We start from the raw sequence: 25,540 nt of genomic DNA, 5'->3' as shown, positions 1-25,540 counted from the left end.
TAGTGAACAGATGACTAAGGAAGGACAGTAAAACACAAGCAAAATTAAGTTCTTCAAAGGAAGGCATATACCCGCCGACTGTTTCTATTTTTGAGTTGTTAAATGTTTTTAGTAGCACTGAAGATCAAAACCCAAATTCTTCATTTATGGCATGGCCTATTCTAACCGAAACTCTAGAGAGTCTGAAAATATTACAACCTACTTATAAACTCCCATTAGCAAGTTTTTTGTTTTTAATAAATAAAGTCCCATAGAAACAGAAAGTATTTACAATTAGATCAAAATTCTGAATATAATTCACAAGAGAAAATGCTATTTTTTGAGAAAATGTTTTCATATCCTCATAACAGTCATTTGTTCTAAATAAGTACATAGCAATTGTCCACTAAATGAACATTTTTCCCTTAAGACCTATTCTCGTAGAAAAGTATTTTAGGCAAAACTTCCTAACCATGATGTAACCATTTCAAATCAGAACATTTCTGTGATTAGTAATTCACATAAAAATTAACATTTTCCATGGCTTGAGGAAAACATGATGAATAATTATCAAAATGTAAGAGAAGACAGGATGTAGGGAGAACAATATATTTTATTAGAGCAGCTTATACAGTTGAAAGAAAAGTATAGGCTTTGGGACATTCAGTCCCTTCATCCTAATAGAGGATAACACCTGTTCCTGCAAAATTGTCTTCTCTTTTATCCTTAGACCATTATGACTGTGATTATGCTACCATTCTCAAAATATATGGATTGTATATGTCCATATTGGACAGAATGGCTTAAACACTGTCGCTGCTAGACTGCTACTTTCAAAAATATTACCACTTGCAATAAAGTAGAATTAAGCTCTTTGAGTTAATGTGCTTCTTGCTACACAAAATTTTTTCCTGTAACAAAGTAATGAACTTAATTTCATTGTCAGTGCATCTCTTCCACTGTCCTTTTCAAATAATTTTTAATATTACTTACATAAGAACATGCCCTAGAATTCTTTATTTAAAACTAATTCTGAACTCTTTTCTAGTGAAGCCAATGTGAAATTGGATTGTATAAGAAATGCAGGCTCAGATTAATAGTTTTTGCTGTGTGTTACTATTATAGGAATTCGGTGTTGGAGCTGTGGTCCATCTCAGTGCCAGTTAATCTTTGATACATCCTCCTACAGGAGGCGATGAACTCTGCAATTAAATAGAGGTTCTCCCACTAAGTGACAGATGGCAAAATTTCAGATGGCCATGGTCCAGTGGAAAACAACTTAAAACAAGAAGAGAGAGAATATTTTCTTTTGAATTGTAACAACCACAAAATAGCGTGCAAGTAATCCCTGTCAGAATCTGATGCTCAGCTAGCACAATGTGTCTATCCTGAAATACACAGGAAACATGCGATCTTGGGCATTCACATGTAATATTCCATTTGCTTTAGGGCAATCGTTTCTAAGTTATGTGAAATGATCTCACTGCAAACTTAGTGAAGATCAAAGCTGTTCACTTTAGCCTCATACTGACTTCACCTCAGCGCAATTTCACCTGTGGGTTTTAAACCTTGAGGCTGAATGATCCAATTCTCCAAACTTCGTGGTGGGCATAATGCTTACTACTGACCATAGGCCCAGAGGTTATCTGAAATAAATAGCAGGAAACATTTTCAGGTGTGGAAGGCACAACCTTAAGGATTTATTTTAATATTTGCCTCCGTCAGCATCTTTATTGCACAATTTGCAGCAACTTAGATTTTCGAGGTCTACTTTGGGAGTAAGGCCAATTTATACTCCCTGAAAATCCAGTCTACTCACTTAACGTTACCTCTTGGTCCACTGAACTTGTCTCACTAAGTTTAAGGCACACTTTTTGCTACGTAGATAAAAGGTGGACATGGTGAGGAAACCAAGGATATTCACTGAGGACTGCTCCTTACTTCAATATATATGTGACAATTAGTGGCTTTTTTTTTCTAACATTCCCTCTTCTGGTCCACCAGTGTGTATCACACCTGCTTGACTTTGTCAGGGTCCCATTCACAAACAGTAAATGTGGGCAGGCTAAATGTGAATCTAAGGGAATCTCACATCACTACTGAGAATACCAAAAGAAGATAGTGTGAGTAAATTTACCTTCTGTGAAATTTATTTACTCTCCTATGCTTTGCTCCCAGTGGAAATCTTAGGTGACATTACAGGGCAACACGTATAAGAAAATTAACAATCTTAACAGCAGTGAACATCTCAAAGCATTCTTGTTCCCAGTGATAAACAATGATAGCTCAAGTCAAACTAACATAGTAGGGTTTCCGTTACAGGTTTATGTTTCAAAGAATGAATTCAAACCTTGCTTTCGTTTAGGAGTCGTCACGCTATTCCAATTTTCCATGACATTTTTATCTGAATATGCTGTTCAATGATAGTTCGTCCAATAATTTGGGAAGGTCTCAGGCCAAGTGTTTTGTACGAACCGACTCCAAGCACAGGCTCAGCAGAGGGGCTGCAGGGTGCACTAGCACTCGCTGCTGTGGCACGTGCCTCGGGGGCCGTGGCGGGGGCAGCTGCACGGCCCCTCCGCGCAGGCGGCTGCTCCACCGGCCTCGCGCGGGCGGGGCGATGGGAAAGACTCTGCTTCCGCAGGGTGATGAGCAGTGCATGTTCCTTCCTTAATTAATTCTTGAAATGGCATCTAGTTTTTGGTTTACCCACAAATGGTGGGCCTAATTCTTACTTACACGAAGACCTCTTTACCTCTGCCAGCATAAAATTGTGTTACGGTAGGCACAAATATTGTCAGACTTGACACTTCTAACTTTTGCCTTTTAAGCTCTCATAGGAAGTTACACAAATCTGTGATTGAATTTTATTGTTATTTTGCTGCTGCCTTGGGAGCACAAAATCAAACATAATACTTAAAACGTTTCCCTAGAAATGTTTAAGGAGAAAGATTTTTATTTTTAAGTTGAAAATTTAACTGCATGCTTAACCAACTTCAGTGAAGCATCAATCATACTGGACAAGCAATTTTAAGAAATAAGATAGTTTAAAAAATTAATTCTGAAAATACTGCCAACAATTTCATGATATAGATATTTTTAATATTAAAAGTAAATTGTAAATGTGTCTTTATAAACAATATGCATAAAATAGATCTACTATACTAAGCTCTCTCTTTTTAAATGCTGTTTCACAGTAATTTCTTAGGTATGCAAAGTTTTCCCTCAAAGAAATAGTGCAATCTGAAGAACATACATTATGTCAGCGGATTAGAACTACTATGGTCATTAATATAAGTCTTTATAGATTTCTTGTAGGAGTGGATGAAGACTCATATCTGTCTCCGTTTTCTTTATTATTTGCAACAGCTGCACATGTTCCGTTACAATCTGTCTGAGGTCCGTCATTTTCTGAAGCAACTTTGCAAACAGCTGTGATGATTCTGGATGATTCAGCTTTAGCTGGAGCTCCAAAGCTTGCAACAGATTGTCTTGTATATCTTCAATGGGCTTCACATTTAACAAACCTGGGCGATCTAGGAAAAAAAATTGGGAGTTGTAAGTTTATGAAGAATATGGAAACATTGATCTCATGTATTAATTTCTTAAAGATTTCTTAGTATATTAAGCATTTACATATGGAACTTCCTGAGAACTGTTTGAGAATTTCTTATTGTATTTATTTGTAAGATTTTACTAGAATTTGCTCAATGAAGTTTTAGAACTAGCGTAAGAAACAGCTCAAGCATTTGTGTGGTGCAGATACAGACACAGGCTTACACAGTACTACAGTGCATTTTCCACAATAAACTGGGAGTGATTATGGAAAGGGAGAGCGAGATATAGTTGGACGATAAACAATCTGTATCAGGTAATTCACTTTTGGAAAATCAACATATACTCAGATGGATTTGCACGTAGTTGCTACCATTAGAAATGTTTCCTGCTAAGGTGGATGCTAACCTATCAAAAAGTAAAAAAAAGCCATAAATTCAACTTCTGCAGTCATACTAACCTAGGAGATTTAAAAATCACAGGTTCAGTTCTTTTCCACACTCAAGTTCCAGTTGCTGTTAAGAAGTCTCATGATAGCTTTTAGCATCAGCTCATCAGTTTAGCCACAGATGCTTATGGCGGTGGAGGACTGATAGATGTGGCTTGTGCAGAAAATGCCTTTTCTGGGCTCATGCCAACAGGGAGTTCTCCTCCATATGGAGGAATCTGGGATGGATGTTTACAACCAAAGTCAGCTACTTGCACTGCCACAGCTGCGAGAGTCCAGGATTATCTTTGGCATATCTTATTCTTCAGCAAGAATGAAAATCTTTCTTGTTTAACCATTACTATCTTTCATACTAATAGCTGTTCCGTTGTTTCTAACTGTCCCCAAATACCTTCTTAAGTGGTTGCAATTATTATTTAACATAATTTGTAACATTTGCTTTCTAACTTGAGGTAATAAAGTATTTAATTCTACAGCCATGAAAGATAAAAAAGTTGCTTAACATTATTAAATCCTCACATATGACAATCACCACCAGTAATTTGTTACTGCTAAACTGCTTTATACTGGGTAATGCATCCTGATTATCAGAATACTCCATGAAAAAAGCAGTCAATAATTTAAATAATATTTGCTGTGTAGGTATGAAAGTAATTTCATAGGTTGATCAATAAAAAGCAGTGCCTATAGCTAGCCTTAAATTACTTCTCTAAGGCAATATTTCCATTTCAGAAAGGACAAGAGGTTGATCTATATTAAAAATTTAAAAAATAGGCTGTTATTTCCTGTGACCTTAGTAACCTTTCTGTGCATCCACTTCTACTAACTCAGCTTGGCTTGTGTTGTGTACTAGGAAAAAAGGCTGAGAGAGAAAACAAAGCTCTTATAAATACATTGGGGTTTTACTTCACGGAGAAAAAATTGCAGTGTAAACTAAAAGGCAAAGTTGGAATGAAAACAAATGAGTATACACAAGCCATGATTACGTGTAGGTCACTGATTAGGAAAATACAGTTAACTCTCAAAGAGGTGAGGTTTGGGGATAGTTTTTCAGAAAAAGGAGTAATGGCAAATTTGAATATGGAGCTTGATATTTGTTTGATGGGGGTTTTATGAAGTGACTGCTTTCTGTTGTAGGTGACTGGACTCGGTGACCTATTTGGCCACTTTTTCCATTTCATATTTCACGCTCATAAGCTGTGCTTGTCTTGCAGAGATCGCTTACTTACACCATTCAACTGATAATACCGTAAAGTATGGTTCAGAAAGTCTGTAAGTATCTGCAAGCAGAAAATTGTCTCTAAACAAACAGCTCCTTTTTATTAATTTCCTTTGGCAATATTATCAAGTAATTTTTTAAAGATACTTAGAGATTTTTTTATAAATTTTAGACTGCCTAAATGCATTGCATGTGTCGCAAAATCTAGTTACCTACTTTATAGTTTTCAGAAAGTTCCCAAATTTCAGTACTTCAAAAAGCTGTTAATAATTTTGTCTTTGGGTTGCGATAGCTTTAAATTTTACTTCTGTGTTGCAGATGAACTCTGAACTAGCTGGGTATGACTCAGTGTACAGTGATATAAAAAATCAAAAAGCACAAAGACTGTGGCCTTGATTTCCTCTGAGATTAATCTCCTTTTGCCCCCTGCTTCTTTTATGGTGGGAATTTTTAGGGTGTGAGTTTTTCAGAAGTGAAACCAAATTCAAACACTGTGCTCCCCAGCGCAACTTCAGAGTCCAGGAGGCAAACCCAGGAGAGCAGTACTGAGTCCGGAACTTACCAAGGAGCCCCCTGAATTCGGGTGCCCGAGGTCAGCTGAAGTTCAGTGAGACTTAAGTGCCTAAAATCCTTAAGCTCCTTTGAAAAACCCAGTCTAATGGTTTTATAATGACCCAGTGGAACTAGAGTCAGAAAAGATGACTATGACAAAAGCCTAGGAGATCATGAGATGTTATTTTTAAATAAGCCAATTCAAGAGGAAGGAAAATTCCCATTGAAGGCAAGAGAGATTTTTCATGAATGAGAACTTCAGGATATAGACATTATTTTTTGGGTGTTGACAGTTTGCTATACTTTCTCAGTAAAAATTTCTTACAGAGAAAAATGCTCTTTCTGTTCCAAGAAACTTATCTAATTCAGAAAAAAAGGAAATAAGAGGCAAAAGTTTTAACATACTGGTATTATGGTGTGTTTCAAGTTGTTAAGATGCTCTTAAATATATATGCTCCAGACTCATTGGTTTACTGTACCAAAAGGTGTATTTTGTGCAGTAAAAAGTTCCAGATAGATGTGGCTTGTAGAAAAAAATACAAAGGAAACAATCAACAGTAAACTTTGAGGAAAATTTAGGTAGAGAATAGGAAGAAGCAGAAATGGGAGTAAACTAGATGTGGGACTGTGGTGGAGGCCTTTGAAGAGGCTAAGTACAACGGGATTGCTGTTTGGTAGCTCACAGAGAAAACTGCAAAGGGAACTGATGAAGGAACTGAAAGACAAAAACAAAACCAAAAAAGACAAAAAACACCCTGGAGGTGTTTAAGAGTTGGGTCGATATAGCGCTGAGAGATATGGTGTAGATGGGAACTGGCAGTGCTAGGTTAATGGTTGGACTGGATGATCTTCAGGGTCCTTTCCAACCTAGTTGATTCTGTGATTCTGTGAAATGGTTGTAGCAGGACATTCTTATGATACAATGAAATTAGGTTACAGAAGGCCAAAGGAAAGAGAGGTGAAATGATTAAGGTGAGAGATAACTAAAAGTGAATTGGACACCACTTTTAAACCTCTCTGATACAGAAGACTGTTGATTGAAGTTTAGGTTTTTTATGTGGTATTTGTGACGTGTCTTTTATCCATTCAGACTATGCCAAGAGAGTACTACATTTCTCTTTTTATTATCACTTTTCTTTATTCAGTTTTTCTTTAGGTTTTCATTCATTGTCATACAGCTGATTCATTGGGTTTGAAAATTCTGCAGGGAGCTCTTCTAAGTAAGAAAATGTTTACAGTGACTGCGAAAGGCTCATAGCCCCTTAGTTTTGAGACTCAACAGTGTGACTTTGTGTAAATTGATGTTCTACGGTATCTCAGGGAAAAATATTTTGTCTGCTTATTTACTTACGGATTTGGATTCCTTCCTGTTCCTAACAGTGATTATAATTTTCTTCTGTTCCTCACATATGACATTGCCAGCTGCATGCCTTTACATATACCTTTATATTTTCATATCTTTGAGTAAGTGCATTTTGCATTTAAATACACATTCTAAAATAGTAATATGATAAATCAGGCAAAATGGCTGACTGAGCAACTGTGCTACTTCTTTTGCTGAAGCAGATATGATTCAGCAGTTTGAGGTTCTTCTTCTGAGACTGTCACATGTATTGTAGTCACTAGGATTTTGGTTCAAAGCCCACAGTGATTATCTGCAGTTCTTGGTCTGATTATGAAGCATTTCTTTGTTCTAACAGGTTTGCTAGAGCAGGATTTGTGTGGCAGTCAAATATGAACTATTTCTTGGTGATAAAACTTCAAAAATCTGGTGATAAAAATTCAAATTCAAAAAAACCTCAGATTGCAGCAAAATTATTGAAGTGTTTAAACAAGCTGCAGTTATTCACAGCTCAAAATCTACTGTAAAGAATGCACTCAGAAAACAGAAAAAGTGAATGTAGAAACATTTCTGAATGCAAATACTAGTTTGGCTGCATGTTGACTAGCAGAGTCTGGCTCTTTACAGGTATACCCTGCTACGCTTCCCAAACACCACTATATCCAAACACTGCAGAAGATAATATGCAAATGTTCAAGTCCATCCATGATATGTAAACATGTTACAAAATTACCTTTTGAGCTTTGTTTTTATTTAACTACCTGTTGCGTGAGTTTGCTCTGTTTGTAAATGTGGATTATCCCAATAAGTCTTGGGCTATTAGCTTTCCTGCCCAAACACAGGCATCCAACTTGTTCTCCTTAAACCTTCTTCTTACGATAGACTACAATTTCAGCTCAGGTATATATAATATTTTTAAAGATGTTTCAAGTTCTTTAACATGTATACCATGGCACTTACTACTGGCTGAGAGGCACAGAGGAATACAACAGGGAGGAAGAATATCTCATTGAAAAAAGTTTTCAAAATCTCATTTTACTGAGGTGTATTTTTCAAAGTTACCATAAGTAAAAGAATGTTGTAATGAGAGTCTGGCATTGCTGTTAACGGCATAAAGCATTTCTTTTGTAAAAACAAGCTGATATCCTACTGCTCACACACACAGTCTGTCTCGTCAGCATTAAATTCAGAATACTAGAATTCGTTTGCCACTTACAACATTGTTTTAAAGCACAATATACCAACATTAAGAACAAGCCTTCAGCTTTGTAATAATGAGTTCGGAGTAACATTTTGAATCACTGAGACAGAGTGAGGCCGCACTGAGCAGCTCAGAAACAATAAAATGATTGACTGTGGAAGTGGGAGTACTTTCATTTTGTTGCTATTAATTTGTCAGCTTCTTATTATTGTTCTATGGGCATTTTAGCTTTTTACATATAATGCAAAAGCAACTGTTTTGATATCAAAAGGCTGAACTGTTTTATAGGATTTGTGGCAAATTCCAAACAGTTACTTCACAATGAAAAGCTTTCTACATGTAATGTTCCAGCTGGAATTATCTTTCTCTTTCCCTTCTCTCTTCTTTTTAGAGCTGCATAAGAGATAGCACCCGTGGAGCCAGCAGAACTAGCATAACTTCTCCAGGCAATGACAGATTGTCACAGATTCACTTAGAATTAAAGCGTTTGGCTAGGATCTTCTTTTATTTCACAAACTGTTTTTCTTTTTAAGATATTTGTACACAGGATTTCTTGAAGTGACTTAAACATTACAGTATTCTCTAACTGGCAGCAAAGCTTAATTGTTTTCAAGATACAAACTCAGTTTTTACAAATAACTATCATGCTTTTTTGAAACAAAAAAAAGTTTTGAAACAAAAAAATTCTCAATAAAGATAGTGAGAGACCTTTGTTATAAAGAAATTAATGGATTTTCCTAGAAAGGACAGATTTATATTTATATTTATATGGATTTATATATTTATATGGATTTGCTTCAGAGTTATTTAAGCACTATTAAAATTCAGTAGTTCTTTACAGATCTCTGTTTACAAATTATTCTTAAAAAAAAGGCTTGTTGATAAATGTGGTTCAACATAGTCAATTTTTTTCTGTCCTCCTGAGACCTAAAATGTAAGATTAGTTACATCATACCTATTTCCTCTAATGTAACCCAAACCTCACTGAAGCATAGCAGACCTAGCTTTGCAGATAGCAAGTTTCCTTTTTTCAATTAGGAGTGGATTTTGAGAGGCCTGTTTCTCATCTGTCAAATTTCATTATATTAGAAAATGCAAAATATTGGCATGTTTTTTGTAGTGCTCTAATAGGCTTGTATAATTTTTCCTCCCCCATCAAAGCCAACCAAAAATATACCAGTAACGTATTTTCCCTTCCTGAATTAATTCAGAGTCCTCAGGGATCATTGTGTTCAAAGGTTTGCACAAGAAAATGTCTTCTGGGTACTGTATTTGTTTGAAGTGGATTTAGTTAGTCTAATAAACCATATTGTGATACCACATTTTTACTGAATGAAACACAATGCCAGAAGTAATAGCAAGTGATTTTAAATGAAGCTGTACATAACAATGCACTCTCAACAGAATGTTTTTAGAACAATAGCATGTGGTTGTTGTGTTTGATTGCTTCAACATAATTTAATAACAAAATACTCTGCGTTGCTCTGTGGAGGATCCAAATTCAGAGCATTCAGCACATTCCTCCCATTGATATCTGCAGTACCATTCTAAGCCAAAACACACACAAATCAGTAGGGTAAAATTTTCTTTGTGCAACATCACTAACTTGATAGTATCGGCCAAAGTAAAAGATCTTCAGTCTGACCTGAAATGCATATGTGATATCTCAGATTCTCAGGGGAAAGGTTTCCAAGTGAACTATAATCTGCGTAGCAGCCACTAATTCACAAAATTGAATAGCTACATCACCTCAGAATCAGATAGAACATACTGTCTTCAAAGAAGCTGAAAATTCAGTGGTTTTTTTAATTAAGTGTTAGAATGTATGTAGACTGCTACCTGGGCTTTCAGATTCATGCTTTCCTCAAAGCATAATGCATAGAGATTAATACAAACGGAGCATCTCAGGAAATCTGAACAGAGCAGACTATTTTTCTCAGGCATTGGGAGACCATCGTTTTCTTGAGAAATGCATTCTCCCTTCCCCCAAAGGTAAACAAAACCTTGCACAAATGAAAAAACAACAACAATAAAAAAACACCGTAACAACCCTGTAAGCCAGATGCCACATATATTTTGAAATTGTTATGGAGTCAAAGCTATTTGTGTACAATTAGCAAGCCACACAATCTAATTGCAGGTTTAAAAAACCCTCATGCAGAATTTTAACTTTTAGAAACTCTTGCCAGTGAAATTCCACCCTTCCTGTTTTCAGAAAGATAGTCCTGATTTTGTTTTCTAACTAAATGAACTGCTGATTCAGCAGGCATTTCCAGCTCCATCATTAATATCAGGTCATTTACATTTTCAGTTTCTGCCTGAAACTGAAAAAGGGGCAAACAACATCAAGTAAGCTGAAAATTAATAAAAAACTATGTGTAAATAAACTCACACCCATCCTGTAGTGCTGAGCACTTTCCTGTTTGGACAGGAATTAAAAGTGTCAATTCTATTATAGAAAATATTGTATTAAATAAGACAGCACTTACCTCCACTTAGTATAATGACAGCTATAAATATTGCCAGGTCGCTGTCATCTAATTCCAGTGCATTGAACTTCACAGCAAACTCAAACTTGGGTTCCATAAAGTCACAAAAAGGTTTTCTCAGGCTCTTCAGAAACTCCCGTGTCATGAATCCTTGTCCATCAGATATAAGAACCCCATCTTTATTCATCAGAGAAGCCAGGAGAGTATATATGATCTCATGGACCCCATATTTCAGGAGAGTTACTTGATCATTCAGGTCAAGATTCACAAAACCTGGAATGTTCTTGGCAAATTCTGTAATCTCCTGCACCGCCTCCACTGAGCGAAACTGACATCGCTGGAAGATGCGAATCGCTACCTCTTTGTTCTCCTCCTGCAGCGGTGACACGTGCTTGCACTTGATCTGATCTTCTCCCATCATTAAAGAGTTCATGTCATAAATAACAAATGGCTAAAAATAAGAGGAAAAGACAATTTACTTTCGAATACCCTTTCTAAGAACATTTAACTCCTGAGCAACTGAAGTAGCATACAGAGGTACAACTCATCAGGAAACACTTAGAAATCTATGAGGAATGTATCAAGGGCAGTTGACCCAAAAAGGTTAAATCTTCATAAACCTATTAAAGCAAATATCCTCACAATGTTAAAATGATTTACAGAAAGGACAAGTAGTTCTTAAGGACTTCTCATATGTTCTGTGAATCCACATTCTAAAAATAGGACTTTGGCTGATACTTTTTGTAATAATTGGGGAAGGGGGGTAACGAACACGACTTTAAAATATCCATGATTTTTACCTGTGATTATTTTGTTTGGTATTTTTGTTTGTTTATTTTACAGAGTTCTGTAATACTTGAATTTGAAGTTTGGAATGCTTATTAACAAAAGATTAAAATGTTACTCCCATTACCTGAATTTTAACGGCTTCTATAAAACAGAATCTAGCAAGTGTACAGTGACATGTTTGCACGTCTGATGATATAACTTCTTTTTTGTAGAAAGACAGAGTATATTCATGGTTTGATTATTTCATATACTATCATGTTCCTTCCAGGTTCTGTCCTTCTAGGAAATACTGCAAGTAATATCAACTTTATGGTATTGATTATCTGATAAATTTAACCTTTTGCTGTTAATTCCTTTAAAAATAACAGAGTGAGGATATATTTAAACTCAAATACCTTGTCAATGGGAAAGAAAACACAGATAGCATGACACAAACTACAGCAGCACAATTCAGAACACAAGAACGCGTCTGACTGTGAAATAAACTCAACTGGAATAAATCAATTTTGAAAGCAGATTAGAAAAAGTAGTGCCAGGAAAACTTTCGTTAGGGTCTGGAAACAATCTGCTTCGGAATATGCAGAAGAAGCTCCTGGTTTTAAAGAAGTGGTTAAGTGAGGATTTCTTGAATTTATCTGAAGAATCTTTTCCTTAGAGGATAAATGGCCAAATAGTTCATTGCTGCACTGAACAAATATCTATGATATTAACAGGTTGATTAATATATTTGATTAATTAATTAAAATATAAGGAGTTTACACCAACAATCAGACTAGAGAAATGCATTTTTTAATTTAGGATCCCTTATGATTACAGATTCTAATGCCTTATTCAGATGGGTGTTCACTCTCATGGTTTTATATTCACTATATACTGCAAAACAGATTCAAAAAGAACCAAAGCCTTCCTATAGTAGTCAGCAGTCCTCTCCCACAGAATCAGCTTCTGGAAACTCCTAAAATTCTATTCCTATTTGATTAAACCAGTTTTGAAGTCTATTCAGTTGCAAATTATTGCGGAATTTTAAAAAATGAAAATAGCTACTTTCTTTAGAGTGTGGTGGTGCTTTCTGAAGAGGATATTGCCCACAGATGCTCATCAGTACCCACCAGCTAGAGGTTACTACTCCCACCTCCCATAGTTCTGCAGATGGAGATTGTGAAAATGTTCGGTCATCTGTTTCAGGCTAAGTCGAACACAAAGCTCTGACCCGCTTTCACTAGGAAGAGAGGGAGAGGAGACAGCTGACAGTTTTGTCTATGACTGATACAGCTGCTTGGAAAACAGAGGTCTATCTGTGAACTGAAGTAATGGTATCCATACAAAAGGAATTCAGCTTTCAAAATGGTTTAGTTAAATCAATGTTCTGCTGCTTACGAGACCAATGAAACTAGTGCTGTCACCTCCACAGTAACCACAGGCAAACAGAGCTCTGACCATGAGACTCAGTTAAATAGAGTGTGAGGTATGACACTATTTTTCCAATTGCACTAGAATTTCAGTGTGAAACTGAAAAAATAAACACACTGCACTGAGAAAAGCCTGGAGGGTAAGGTATTTTTCAAGATGTAATGCTATTTTGGCGGCAGAAAAACCATTTTATACATATCTGTACAGATGCATATGCACGCTTATGTGAAACAGTGGAATAACAATACTGTAGAGGAGGCTTTTAAAATGCATGTTTTAGTACTAGGAGGTCATTGCTTTCTTTTCTTTCTAGAAAATCTTAAGTGAGAGCACCAAGTACAGGAAAAAGTCATCTATTCTGTGCACGTACATGTGCTTTAGAAAGCCTATGCTATGCCACTGACCTACTGACATTAGAAAATTTAAAATCAAGAAAGAGTTCAAAATAGCTACAGAAATTTTGAATATAAAGATTCAGATGAACTCTGTGAGTAGAATCTTATGTCAAATGAGCACTGTATATCCCAGAAGAGGATGAGTTATTCAGTTTTGACACACTCACTTAGCATATCCAAACACTTTCAGTTAAGGCACATGATATAGCAATTAAAAAATAACATAAATTTACATTATGCCTATTGTAAACAGTTTGATGTTCCAGAGCACAAAGTCCATTACAGTTCAAATAAGATACAAGTTGTAACCATTAAATATTGCGTGTCACTCTTCTAGCGTTCTTTTTTTTTTTTTAAATGGCGTGAAAATTTGCAGCAATGAAAAGCTAAATTCTATGTTTATTGTTTTATTGCTATATTCTAATCTGTCAAAGTTTTAAAACTTTCAATAAAAAAGGAGAACGTCATTGATGGCATACTATATATTTACTGCATGAGTATTGCATTAGTGTAACTTTCAGACATGACCAAGTTGCACAAGCCCAGAAGTTTGCTGAGTACCCAGCACAGCAAACCACACACCAACAGATTTCTATGACAACTTCATAGAATGTTACAGAAGAAAAGTAGGATTTGTGGATGCACTTGAGACCTCAGAAACAAACTTCCCAGATTTCTAAACACACGTCTGGAAAAACAGAAGATGAGAGCATCATAGGTAACCCTGCCCAAGCTTCCGTCACCTTCCAGAGTAGGCACAGTGGGCAGCTGCAGAAAAAAGGAGCGGGCCTCCTGGTGATATTTTTAGGATGAAGAGGGGTAAACAAGGCATAGAATTAAACACCCCACTTCTGTTTCCCAATGCAAGTACATAGTTATTAAGAACACACTTAAAAAACTAAATTGCTCTATTAATTCTTTCCCAGTAACGTATGTTCCTGATATAGAGAGGGAACTGTGGAAAGATTTGGAAAAAGCGATGACCCTCAAGTGGACTTAGCGTATCAGCTTTCCGCAGAATAAACAAACTTATGCTCGTTCAAACTTTATATACTCCATGATGAAAAGTTACTCAAATTGTAAGTGACCGCCATATCTGAAGTTTTGATGTGAGGGGCACAACCAAATTAGAGACAATATTTAAATTATGATTTTTAACTGCCTTTAAAGAAAGAAAGCATAAAATACCTCCAAATTCTTTCCTGTTTTTGAAATTATTAAAGAAAATAAAATACAGTCTCTGTTGTAATCCAGACAAAATTTCTGTCGATGGTTCTAGAAAATATATCAAACCAAGAGTTACAAGTTTTGGAAGACTGTTTTGCTCTTTAGGTATTAAAATAATGACAAAATTTAAAACCTACCATAATTATCAGATCTTATTTATCCTCCTCACTGATACAGAAGATTGTTGTGTATTGTCAGTGGAGTTTCCAAAGCAACCCCCAAATACACATATCTCTATTCCTTACTTTTCAAAGATTTTGTTGTACATTCTCCTAAAAATCAAATTGCACCAACACAGGGTACTGACCTGATCCAAGATAACCCAGTCAAATGCAGGAAGTCCTCAGATCATCATAAGAATAAGCACCATAGTTAAGGCTAGTGATGGTGTTGATACTGGGAATCATTTGACACTTACGAAAAAGAATATTCCTTTGGGTACTGCTAGTACTGATAATATGCTAAGGTAAGGATGCCCAACTAGTATAGCAACCAATTCCTGACAGCTAGATAGCCACCTTAAACAGATAGTGTGGAAGATAACCTTTGGTGAAGGAGAATGAAAACGGGAAGAGTGGATCAGAGAGTACAAAAAGGTTAAGATGACCTTCAAATTCTTGTCCTGGTTTCAAGTATTTTATTAGGTGAACTTGGAGTTTTTTCAAATAATGTTTACTTATCCTATCTAAAAACATTTCCTGTGTTTCAGACACAGCTTGAAATATGTAACTGCCAACAGCAAAGTTTTTTTTTAAAAAAGATGTGTTGTCGATGTAGTAAATCATTTACTCAAAAGAAAGAAAAAAAAAACCAGAGGGAACTAACTGATTTGTCTGTCGTCTTTCCTGTCAAGATCGCCCTCGCCTTGGCTTTGGTCAGAGGGAAGGACTTTATGTATGAGTCATACAAATGCTTGGCAAGCGCTCGTAGATCAGCAGATTCAGGGTTTAACTGGTCGATGTCGCTTGAAATCTCTGCCAAGAGCTTCTCCTTCTCCGCTTGTGGCATTCGCCCAAACCTGATGGCTGAAGAAGATGACAAGAAATTACTATGGCTATAGTTGCACCTAAAAAAGCATATCTGTATAGCTTTTTATGTCACCTTTTGTTATGAGCCCTTGAAGTTTTTCTTAAAACAGTACTTAAGCAAGTAAAAAAAAAGATTATTTTCTCCAGTAATACAGGCAAAACAGCTCAAGTGCCTTAAAAAAATGTAAACAAACAACTCTCAAAGAGGAAATACTCTGTGCCCAAACAGTAAGATTACAATATCTTGCTTGGAAATGTAAACCTGTTGTCAGCTCACCTGACAGAGTTGGTGAAAACCACTGATTCTACCTCCAATCTAAATAAAACGTAAAGAATCTTTAAGATATGAAAATTCTGCTGGCTTAGGTTAGGAACCACCTTTCAGCCTTGTATTGTTTTGGGCAAATCACCATATGGATCTCAGATTCTTCATTTGTTTAGAAACAAAACACTCACATGGCTTGCAGAAATAAATTCCTAAATAGTTCAGCAGAACTTAATGTAGCAAATGCTATAAAACGTTACCAAAAGAATTAATGAATGAGAAGGTTGTGCAGGGAATAAAAAAGCCAGAAAAGGCTCAGTTCTTCATGATAACTCTATGTGCATGCAGTATTGAAAGAACAGGAGATGGTTCTACCTAGTCATATGATCTCACAATTACTCAATACCAACTTAAGGCAGGCTGTGAACCCCCTGTTACACCTACGTACTTACTAGCCAAGACACTATTTATTCATATGGGGACTGACTGGGAAAATATTCCAAATGAGCCATCAAGAATAAGGCTGATTTATTATATGATATTTCAGTAAAGAGTATTTATTTTATTTTACAAAACCAAAACAGAACAAAAGAGCATCAAAACAAATAATGGAAGGAAGAAATAAAGGTTTGCATTTTGGCCTTAGGAGGAGATAGAAATATTATAAATATTTTTTCAGCGATTAGTGTCTTCCCCAGATAAAGTAAAAGTGCTGTTAAGATCATACATATGAATTATTATACCAGGGACATTTATTTTGGAAACAACCAGCCACTTTCCTTTTGTAAGTTTGCTTGCAGTGTGCTGATGGATAAAAATGACACTTTTTTTCAAGAATAAATAATTGTGCCAGAAAACATAAAAAACCCCATTTATTGTATATTATATTTATTGATCAGTTGTCTTATTTCATGGCTGTAGAAACAAGGTTGTTTATTTTTACAACTGTACTACATTTCTCTTTCAGCAAACTTCGTCTGAGTGATGCATGTCATATATTTCATGTTTGCTTGGGTATTCTTGGAGTTAACATGTAAGAATAAAAATCACCATGAAAGGAAATCTAGTTCAATAGGTACAAATTAACATATTCTATTCCGTCATCCCCCCTCCCCCCCCCCCCGCCCTGAAAATGTCTGTTGCTAATCATTTTTTCCTATGGAAAATTTTGAATAATTGCCAACTGATATTTGGTTTGGATCATATATACCATGGCATATGTATTTTTTTTGTCTCTCATGGGAAACACTAAGTATTCTCAATCATCTACTAATAATAGTTTTCAGGGAGATATCGCTGCCTTCCTTTCTTCTGAGAGCAAAATACTTGAAAAATTATTAACTTCATATTAGTTTCTGTGACATACTATAATGGCTCAAAGAGACTGACACCATTCTGTAAAGAAATAATGTGAATGGATGAACATATGGTAAAGTTAGTGATGTATAAAAAGTTGATATAAAACAAAAGGAGATTTCATATTTCTACTTAGTGTAACCTAAATAAAAAGATGAAAAAACTCAGCATAACTACAAAGGTATTAATTCAGCTACATACGCTTCCATGAACACTGTGAATCAAGATTATTTTGGTATTTTCATTTTGCAGTTAAAATGGATTCTCTCATTATTCAAAAATTCTTATTTGTAGTTAACACAAATCCTTTGAGTTTTTTTTTAAAAAAATTATAGATGTTGATAACATTAAACCCAAAATATAATATCTGCATTTTAGACATTCTTGAAGATGTGAAATGAATGAAGTATGAGTATTTAATGCAGTAAATAGAGTGAAAACTCACTGAGAATATTTCATAGCATTTACAGATTTTCTTTTTCTGATACTTAAGGACTGATTCAATAAAAAGAATCAAACTGTCATCAACATAATAAAGCTAAAATATATTATTACATACATATTGTAAGTAGGGACAGCACGTATAACTAAAATGTGGGGTCAAGAAAGTGTTAATAATATAGCTAATAAAAGTGTTAAATAAAATAAAAAATAAAAAAATAAAAGGTTAAATAAAAGTGCATATTGAACAGTGCGCCTAGACTTTTCATATTTTCATTAAAAGCTATTATGTTCTTCACTAAACCTGGTTTCAGATTTAATATTAATTCAATATTAAATCTGTGACATTCATAGGACTATGTTTTATGATTAATTTGTCCAATTTTCAAACGTGCACTTTGCAGTAGCTTCATCAATGGAAAAAAAATCTTGTGATACATTGATGCTTCTGATTGGGTTCTTGCCAACAAATTCAACTTCTCACCATCTTTTTTTGAGGAAGAATTTGCAAATGAAGAGCTAAGTTGAAATCTAGCAAGACTTCTCAGACTATTGCAGTGGACCTTTTAATCTGGAAAGAAGGCAAGGCAGATATTAGCCTCATACAAAGGGCTGTTAATAAAAAAGAGAGATCAGGGTTGCCCATGTCTATAAAAGGCTGATCACTTCCAGAAATATATGGAGTGCAATTTATGATGACCTGAAGACTTCTTAACACATAGTAAGAAATACTTAGGAACGCTAAGGAACACGTCCTTTGAGAGATTTCACAATCATATCAGGATCTAGGTGCTTTGGGCCAGAAAAATGTTTTGTTATGATAAATCCTATTTGTAAAGTATTTTGACATTTTAAATGGAATACATTCATAATGTTATATATAATATCTTTATAATATGTTTACGATAAATTATGCATCCCTAACAGCCCGATGTGATTCTATAAACTCATTCTGTAAGCATACTAAGTCTAAGTGTTATGGAAACAGAGCTTGACTGAACGTCAGCGTGAGACGTGATTCTGTTGGGGGCCTATTCTTGAGAGTTGGGGTTTGCAAAAGCAAGTTTATAATCTGGAATCTCACTGGCATAAGACTCCCTTTCATCAAGGTTATTTTTACAAACCAGTGATTAAAAAGGGGGACAGTATATTGCTATTGCTTCCCCTTCCTATGTTTTAATATTAACTTAGCTTTAAAATAGTTTATACACTTCCCCAAGGCGTTAAAAACAATAGGAATTTGTTTTCTTTTTTCCACCTTTCCCCCCCTTCCCTGCCCTCCCAATCAAGTATCTACTAGAACATTCTCAATGATATACCACAATGTATATACTAGCTGTGACACTGATTATCGAAATAGAATCATTTAATCTAGAGATTTTATTGAAAAGATCAGGGATCTTCAAAACAGACATTGTTTTGTCATTAGGGAACAACTGACTAAGCTGTACAATTGTATTCTTTTGAAGAACAGAAACTAGACTGGTAACAAACGTCTTGCTAGAAATTCATACATGGGTGAATAGACTAGTGCCTGTTTTTTTTCAAGTAAGTTTGACAGAATTGAGGGGGATTATTTCTTTTTTAAAAAAAAACTTATGGCAGTTTTCCACATAACTGTATCTATCTGCTGCTGCACTGATACTGCCAGTATAAAATAGGCTTACTTTGAGTTTTGAGTATAAAATGACAGCGTAGTATGTATACTATATTTTCTGAATACGCCCCTTATCCTATACCCTGATTTCTGTGCAGTCTCTCTTGTTTCCTATGCAAGAGTCTCTTGGAAAGTAAATTACAGTATTTGTGCTAGCAATTTGGTATTGCTAAACAACATATTTTTGATAGTTCTCTGTTAAAAGTTTACAATAGCACCGGTGTAGAATTTAGAATAAATGACAACTTACATTGTATTTATTTTTTTAATGGAAAATGAGATTGACTAAGGGTGTTCCAGAATCACGTTTCTGGTGTGCTTATCTATCCCCAACAAAGGATACCAAATTACCTTTGCAAAGTAGGCATGTGTTACAAGCTCCAGTGCTTCTCATATAAAGTTATTTCCATTAATTTACAGATTGCATTGGAGTTCATCGTACCGTTAACATTTCATTTGCTGTTAATAGTTCTAGAGTAGATGCCTTCTTTCACTTATCATTTATTTTTATTTTGCTTATAATGATGACACTTATTTTCCTGAAAAGTGCTTTGAGATCTCGGCATGAAAAGTGCTATAAAACCCAAATATTATTTATTACTTTGCTATTGGTTTCAGCACTCTTCCTTGTTGGAGTCATATCTAATTTTTTGCTTCCATGTGTTTGAGAATTTGTATAATTTTTATATTTACAATCAAAAAACTTTGTGAACATTAATGTTAAATCAGAGCGTTGTCTTCACTGTGCTAAAACTTATGAATACAAGCACCCTTATGTATAATCTATTTTGGAGTTAAAGCCCAAAGACACGGAAGAAGACTCTATCAAATGATACATGATTAAAGCTGCATAGCAATCTGCTATATATTTTTAAGGAATATTTGGTGTAGGTTTGGCATGTGGCCTTACGATGATAATTTTTCTACGAAGATCAGATTCCTGGTTTCTTTTTTAAAAAAGATTATTTAAAATTCCTTCTGTGTAAATGAAAAAGGAAAAAAAAAACAACCCACAAACAACAAAAGAAATGAGTACTACTGCCAAAGGTAACACTGAATTATATAGCAAGTCTGTTTAAAATTATGAGATTACTTTGAAAGAAAATTAGCACATATGTTGTTATATGGTAAACCAGGTTATAAGCATGAACATCCATTATTGAATGCTTGCAGGCTGCATTCAGAATTCAGTTAGATATAACAAACCAAGATTACTCATAGCACAAAAAGCTATTACATCAATGTCAAATCGGTCCAAACTACCCATTTTTATCAAAGAATGGCACTAGGTGATTAGCTAATCAAAGCGGTTTAGCGGGGATTATCTCTTACTGGCCTAAAACCCATCCTTGTTTGAACAACCCCCTTGAGCGGGATTGCCAGCTACCAGCTCACATGTCTATCAGTTCAGCAGAACAGCCACCAACACTCGTAGAGTTTGCACGTAGCAGATGATGGGACCAAGTCTTCTAAATACACAAACTGACTTCGCTAAGAATGGAAATGAGATCTTACTGGGTTTTGTACTATAGAAATCCTCAGGGTGTATCTTGTTGCCTGCCATCATAATATCAGACCTTTACATAAAATAATTGGGCAATAATGAAATCTCTCAGGAATCTCATAATATTTCCACGTGCTTAGTGTGTGAAAACTGTGCTTGGGGTAAAGTTGGTTATGCATCTTTATTTTTGTATGGATTGTACATTTATTAGCAATCTATCATTTCTGCATGTGTTTCTTTCTTTCTTTCTAAATGTGTGGTTTTAGGATTTATTAACAGCAGTGGGTTTCTCATGATCCACTTTTAAACACTGTCCTTATTTCATGAAAATACATGTCTTGGAAGATTTCTGATGTAATTCATGAATTATGAGAACAAAGTTTCCTAAACATAAGGTGAACAGGAGCCTAAAATATATTCCTATCATAATTTGATAGGCAAAAGGATAGTTTTCAAATATTTTTTTTAATGTTTAGAATATATTTTTAAAATATTATATTAGTTGCAGCAGATTCTGTTTAATGTTTATTAGCATATTGCAAGCAAAATTTGGGGCTAAATTCAATTTTGTGGTACTAGTCTAGTAGTGTCCTTTTGGTGAAGTCCTTGTCATTTTCAGGCAACTGAGACAAAAGTCAGGAAGAAGTCAGGCACCAGGAGGTTTACGGAAGGAATTTAGAAAGTGGGATTTTGGGTGAGAGGAGAAGTAGGAGGTATTGGTGATACTTACAGAGGTTAGGGTGGAAAAAGGAGAGTTCACAGGGTGGATAAGAGTTCACAGCATTTCCAGTGGCTGAGGAAATTGAAAGGATGGCTGGCATGATCTCACTTTTCTGCTTTTCTCTCCACCTTCCTCCCATGACCCTGGCCTCATCTTCTATTTCCCTGGACCACTTATCCTCCTTGCTACTCTATCTTCTCTCTCCTCCATCTACCCTCACCGCAGGCCCAGCTTCCTCATCTCCTGAAAGCCTGGGCAGTGGACCAAGGCAGGATCTGTAGGGGTGGGAAGGACAGGGGCAAGACAGCGAGGTGGTATAAGAGATCTGGGAATATGGCTCACTGCTCATGCTGCAAGGGTGGAAGGGGTTCAGATGGCCATTTCTTTCACGCTAATCAAAGACTGTGCAAGTTTGGGCATGAACTTGCAGCTGGAATATATGATGTCTCTCTCTTTCCTTTGGCAGTTTTTTATTTACTTGCATTTAGAGTATACTCCAAATGTCAGTGATATAAAACCAATAGTGAATATAGTAAGAGACTACATGCTACATTATATTCTTTTCCTTTCTGTGGAAAAACTACAACACTTATCCTTATGCCACATTTTATGGTTTGGAGAAGTCACTATGATTGCTTATAGGCTATTCTGTACAGCACTCTACTCTTCTGATTGCCTAGATTATGGATTTTTTTTGAGCATAAATGAGTCCCCAAATAGACTATAAACACAGTTTCTTACACTAGAAAACACAAGACAGAGCCTGGGTGGATACCTGCCTGAGTTTACTGGAGGCATGTGCTCAGATTAAGCAATTCACTGCTCCCAGAACTGATAATAAAGACATACCGCCATGTGTGGTCCTTTTTTCCGTTACAGTAGTTGGTTTTATATAAATATTACATTTAGTAGAAGATAAAAAAATTAATGAAATTTCTAAAATAAAAGAACCGAGCTTCTGTTTAGTGGTACTTCAGAACACAATCTGAGCAATTAAGGGTTAAACAGAGAGCAGCACTGTGGCTAGAGAAGGAAAGGAAAACAATATTCAAAGCATGAGAACACTACTGTCTTTTTTAACCTTCAGCCAAGTGGTATGTAGTGCTTATACGTGAAAAAATGTGGCTGTAGCTGCTAAGTGTCTCCTTGCATTCCCCATTTTCGTAAGTGCCCCATTCATTTTGCAATAACATATCTATGCAAAGACAGTCATAGATTGGAACCCTCAGGCACAAATAATCCGCATTCTGATTCCAAGCATTTAAAATTCAGATAATTTAACTATCCAGGTGGATGAACTTTAATCTGTAGATTCAACATAACAATATGTCTCAGTGTCATTGACATCATCCAGTGTGCATTTCTGCATGCTTATTCATATAGGGCTGTGTCTTCAAAGGTGAAATTTAGTTATTTTTTAATATTTTTTTTGTTTATAAATGATGGAGGAATGAGGGTATTGTTTCATGCAATGTAATGTAACCAGAGCGGGCAAAAAAGGCAAATGTAGAAGCCAATACTTGACCATAAACACTACTAACTCTCTATTAGTTGAGCTCATGGTGAAAGCAAATGAAAGTGTTGCTTCAAGCCCTGGGACAAATGGCCTTGCCCTTTGCCCCTCCTCTCTGTGCCTCCCTTGGACTCCCACAACCATGGCCCCTGCTGGTGCTGCAGCTTCTACCTTGGCAGTGGCTGAACAGGAAGAAATGGCAGGTGAAATATTAATTTCAAAAATATTTCTTGGGCTTTTTATGTTACTAAGCCAAAGAGAATGGTCTTGGCCTTCCCCTTCTTGATAGAACTGCACATGGTTCCCATTGACATAATTGGAAGCTGTGTCGCTAGGTTATGAGAGAATTTGGCATGCACCTTGAAATTAATAATAAAACCTCCTGAATTACTATAAAAATACCCACAGTAGCATTTCAAGATTAGATTTATTTTTAAGTGTTACTGTTGCATCCCAGGAACTTGAAAACCATACTTTCTATTAGCAAAACATTTCCCATACCAATTTACATTCAGTGCATGTATTAACTTTGCAAACCACAGTTAAGCTTTCCTCTTGGGGACAGTACGCTCGTTTTTTATATTGAAAATAATGAAAGTTCTAAAAAAACCACAGAGAAATTATTTTCCCAGTCATGTTTGCAATTCTTTACCCTTAGAATTACATAAGTCTCTATGTTATGACATTTAATTCCTGTTTTTACTCAACTTTGCCAAAGCAAGGCAGCAAAGAATCTTCATTATGTCCTTCTGTCCAAACATTCATAAGTATTTCCACATGAATTGATATGTTAATTTTAAAGTTCAGAGGAACTTTCTTCTAAATTCTGTGCAAGAGAACAGTATCACAATATGCTTAATGCTATCTGCTTACTATAAAGAAGGCAATCACAGCACCATACACATTGCAAACACCTTTGCAACCTAAGACTACAACATATTCAAAATGAAAACGCTGCTTACAGTTCACAGATGGAAGGGGATATTCGCCTCTGGGTGGTGGAGAGGTCAGACAGTGCATATTACACAGGAATCACAGCTATACACACTATATGATGAGAGGCCGACAGCTGAATGAGCATGCTAAGAAACACTACACTCCTACTTACCACACATTGGAATCTATGCCCAGATGTGGGTATCCTAGGAAGGAGGAGGACAGGTTTTTTTAAAACAGTACAGGGTCTGACCCATTCATTTAAATTATGTTCTGTTCTAGCATGAGGAAATGTTAACTTGGTGGTGCTAACAGTCCTCGACAGGTGTTCTATGCATCAAATTCAAGCTGTTATTATTCACAAACTTTCAGTAAATTCTTTAGTCCATTTTTCATAATTAAATTTTCCACTTACAGGAAAGTGATATTAAACTACAGTATGCTAAAGAGACTTGCCAGAAAAGATGACAGTGAACTGAAAAATAACAATTACACTAGGAATATGTTCAGGAAGAACAACCAACAGTGTAATGAGCAAGAATGATGGAGAGTAAAACAAACTCATATTATGTATTACATCGATAAATGCAGATCTCTGCTTATCTGATTTTTATGTTGAAAGTAATCTCCAGTCACGTAGTCTCCTAAACTCAGAGACAATGTCTCTGATACACATTTCTAAACTGCCTGAAGTAACAGAAGACTCTAGATGTTAAAGCAGCACATTCAGTAATCATATTAATGTTTCATGTTATTTTTCAGATGAAAATTATTGTTTTAAAACGCACACTCACCATTATGTGACATTCCAACGGCAAGGCATTTCTGAAATCTGCAGTATTGACATTTATTTCTGCTTTTCTTATGGATGCGGCAATTAAGATCACACCTGTCATAAATTAGCTTTAATCTGATTGTTCTTCGAAAAAAGCCCTGGAGTAAACATAAAAGCATGTAAAAGGATGCAAGAAATTGCCAGTGTCACTGTCTCACTTCTCTGCACATGCAAAGCACCTTTCTGTATACACACTGAATCTAACTTCATTTTAGACACATTTTCTTGATGTAATCACACTGTCTGTCAGCAAGGCCCTGTTCTGATCTTATTAGCCATTTGCAACCTAGTTTGATAGAGGGGTAAAAATCTCAAATTTTTGAGAGGAAGCTTATGGGAAGGTTTTGAGGGGAAGCTTATGGGAATCAATGGACTTTAAGGACAGTAGGGACGTTGGGAGATCTACAGATGTGCTGAGCATGAGAAATGCTCTGCCAAAGGAAGCGGAATTCCATTTGTTCCACTGCTCATGGGAATATTTGTTAAAAAGTGAACATGAAATTTTCAAAATTTAAAGTTCATTACCAATGTAGAAAATTTTTAATAAATCACAACAAACTAAAAATTCTGCCAACAGCAGTTTGATCTCAAGTAAATAAAAAAGGTTATGGGTTATCTGTTTGTTTAAATTTTCTTGCCCAACTGAGTATCTTTTTATTCTATTTCAAATATTTATTT

At 35.6% G+C, this 25,540-nt stretch overlaps 1 protein-coding gene across 1 annotated transcript in view; it reads right to left on the bottom strand.

The window, feature by feature from the left end:
- Positions 1-202: 202 nt before the first annotated feature.
- The window catches only part of PPARG (peroxisome proliferator activated receptor gamma), a 63,045-nt gene continuing 37,707 nt past the window's right edge, over positions 203-25,540 (bottom strand). The window contains exons 4-7 of the mRNA XM_074835957.1: positions 24,822-24,960; positions 15,432-15,631; positions 10,786-11,236; positions 203-3,515 (exon numbers count right to left, since the gene is read on the bottom strand). Coding sequence (XP_074692058.1) covers positions 3,268-3,515; positions 10,786-11,236; positions 15,432-15,631; positions 24,822-24,960 — 1,038 coding nt within the window. The 3' untranslated portion in view covers positions 203-3,267. The remainder of the gene's footprint in view (positions 3,516-10,785; positions 11,237-15,431; positions 15,632-24,821; positions 24,961-25,540) is intronic.

This window comes from Strix aluco, chromosome 11 (assembly GCF_031877795.1).
Source record: "Strix aluco isolate bStrAlu1 chromosome 11, bStrAlu1.hap1, whole genome shotgun sequence".
Lineage (NCBI taxonomy): Eukaryota > Metazoa > Chordata > Aves > Strigiformes > Strigidae > Strix > Strix aluco.
Note: the sequence above shows the minus strand (reverse complement) of the source record. Positions and strands in the feature narration are given on the sequence as shown.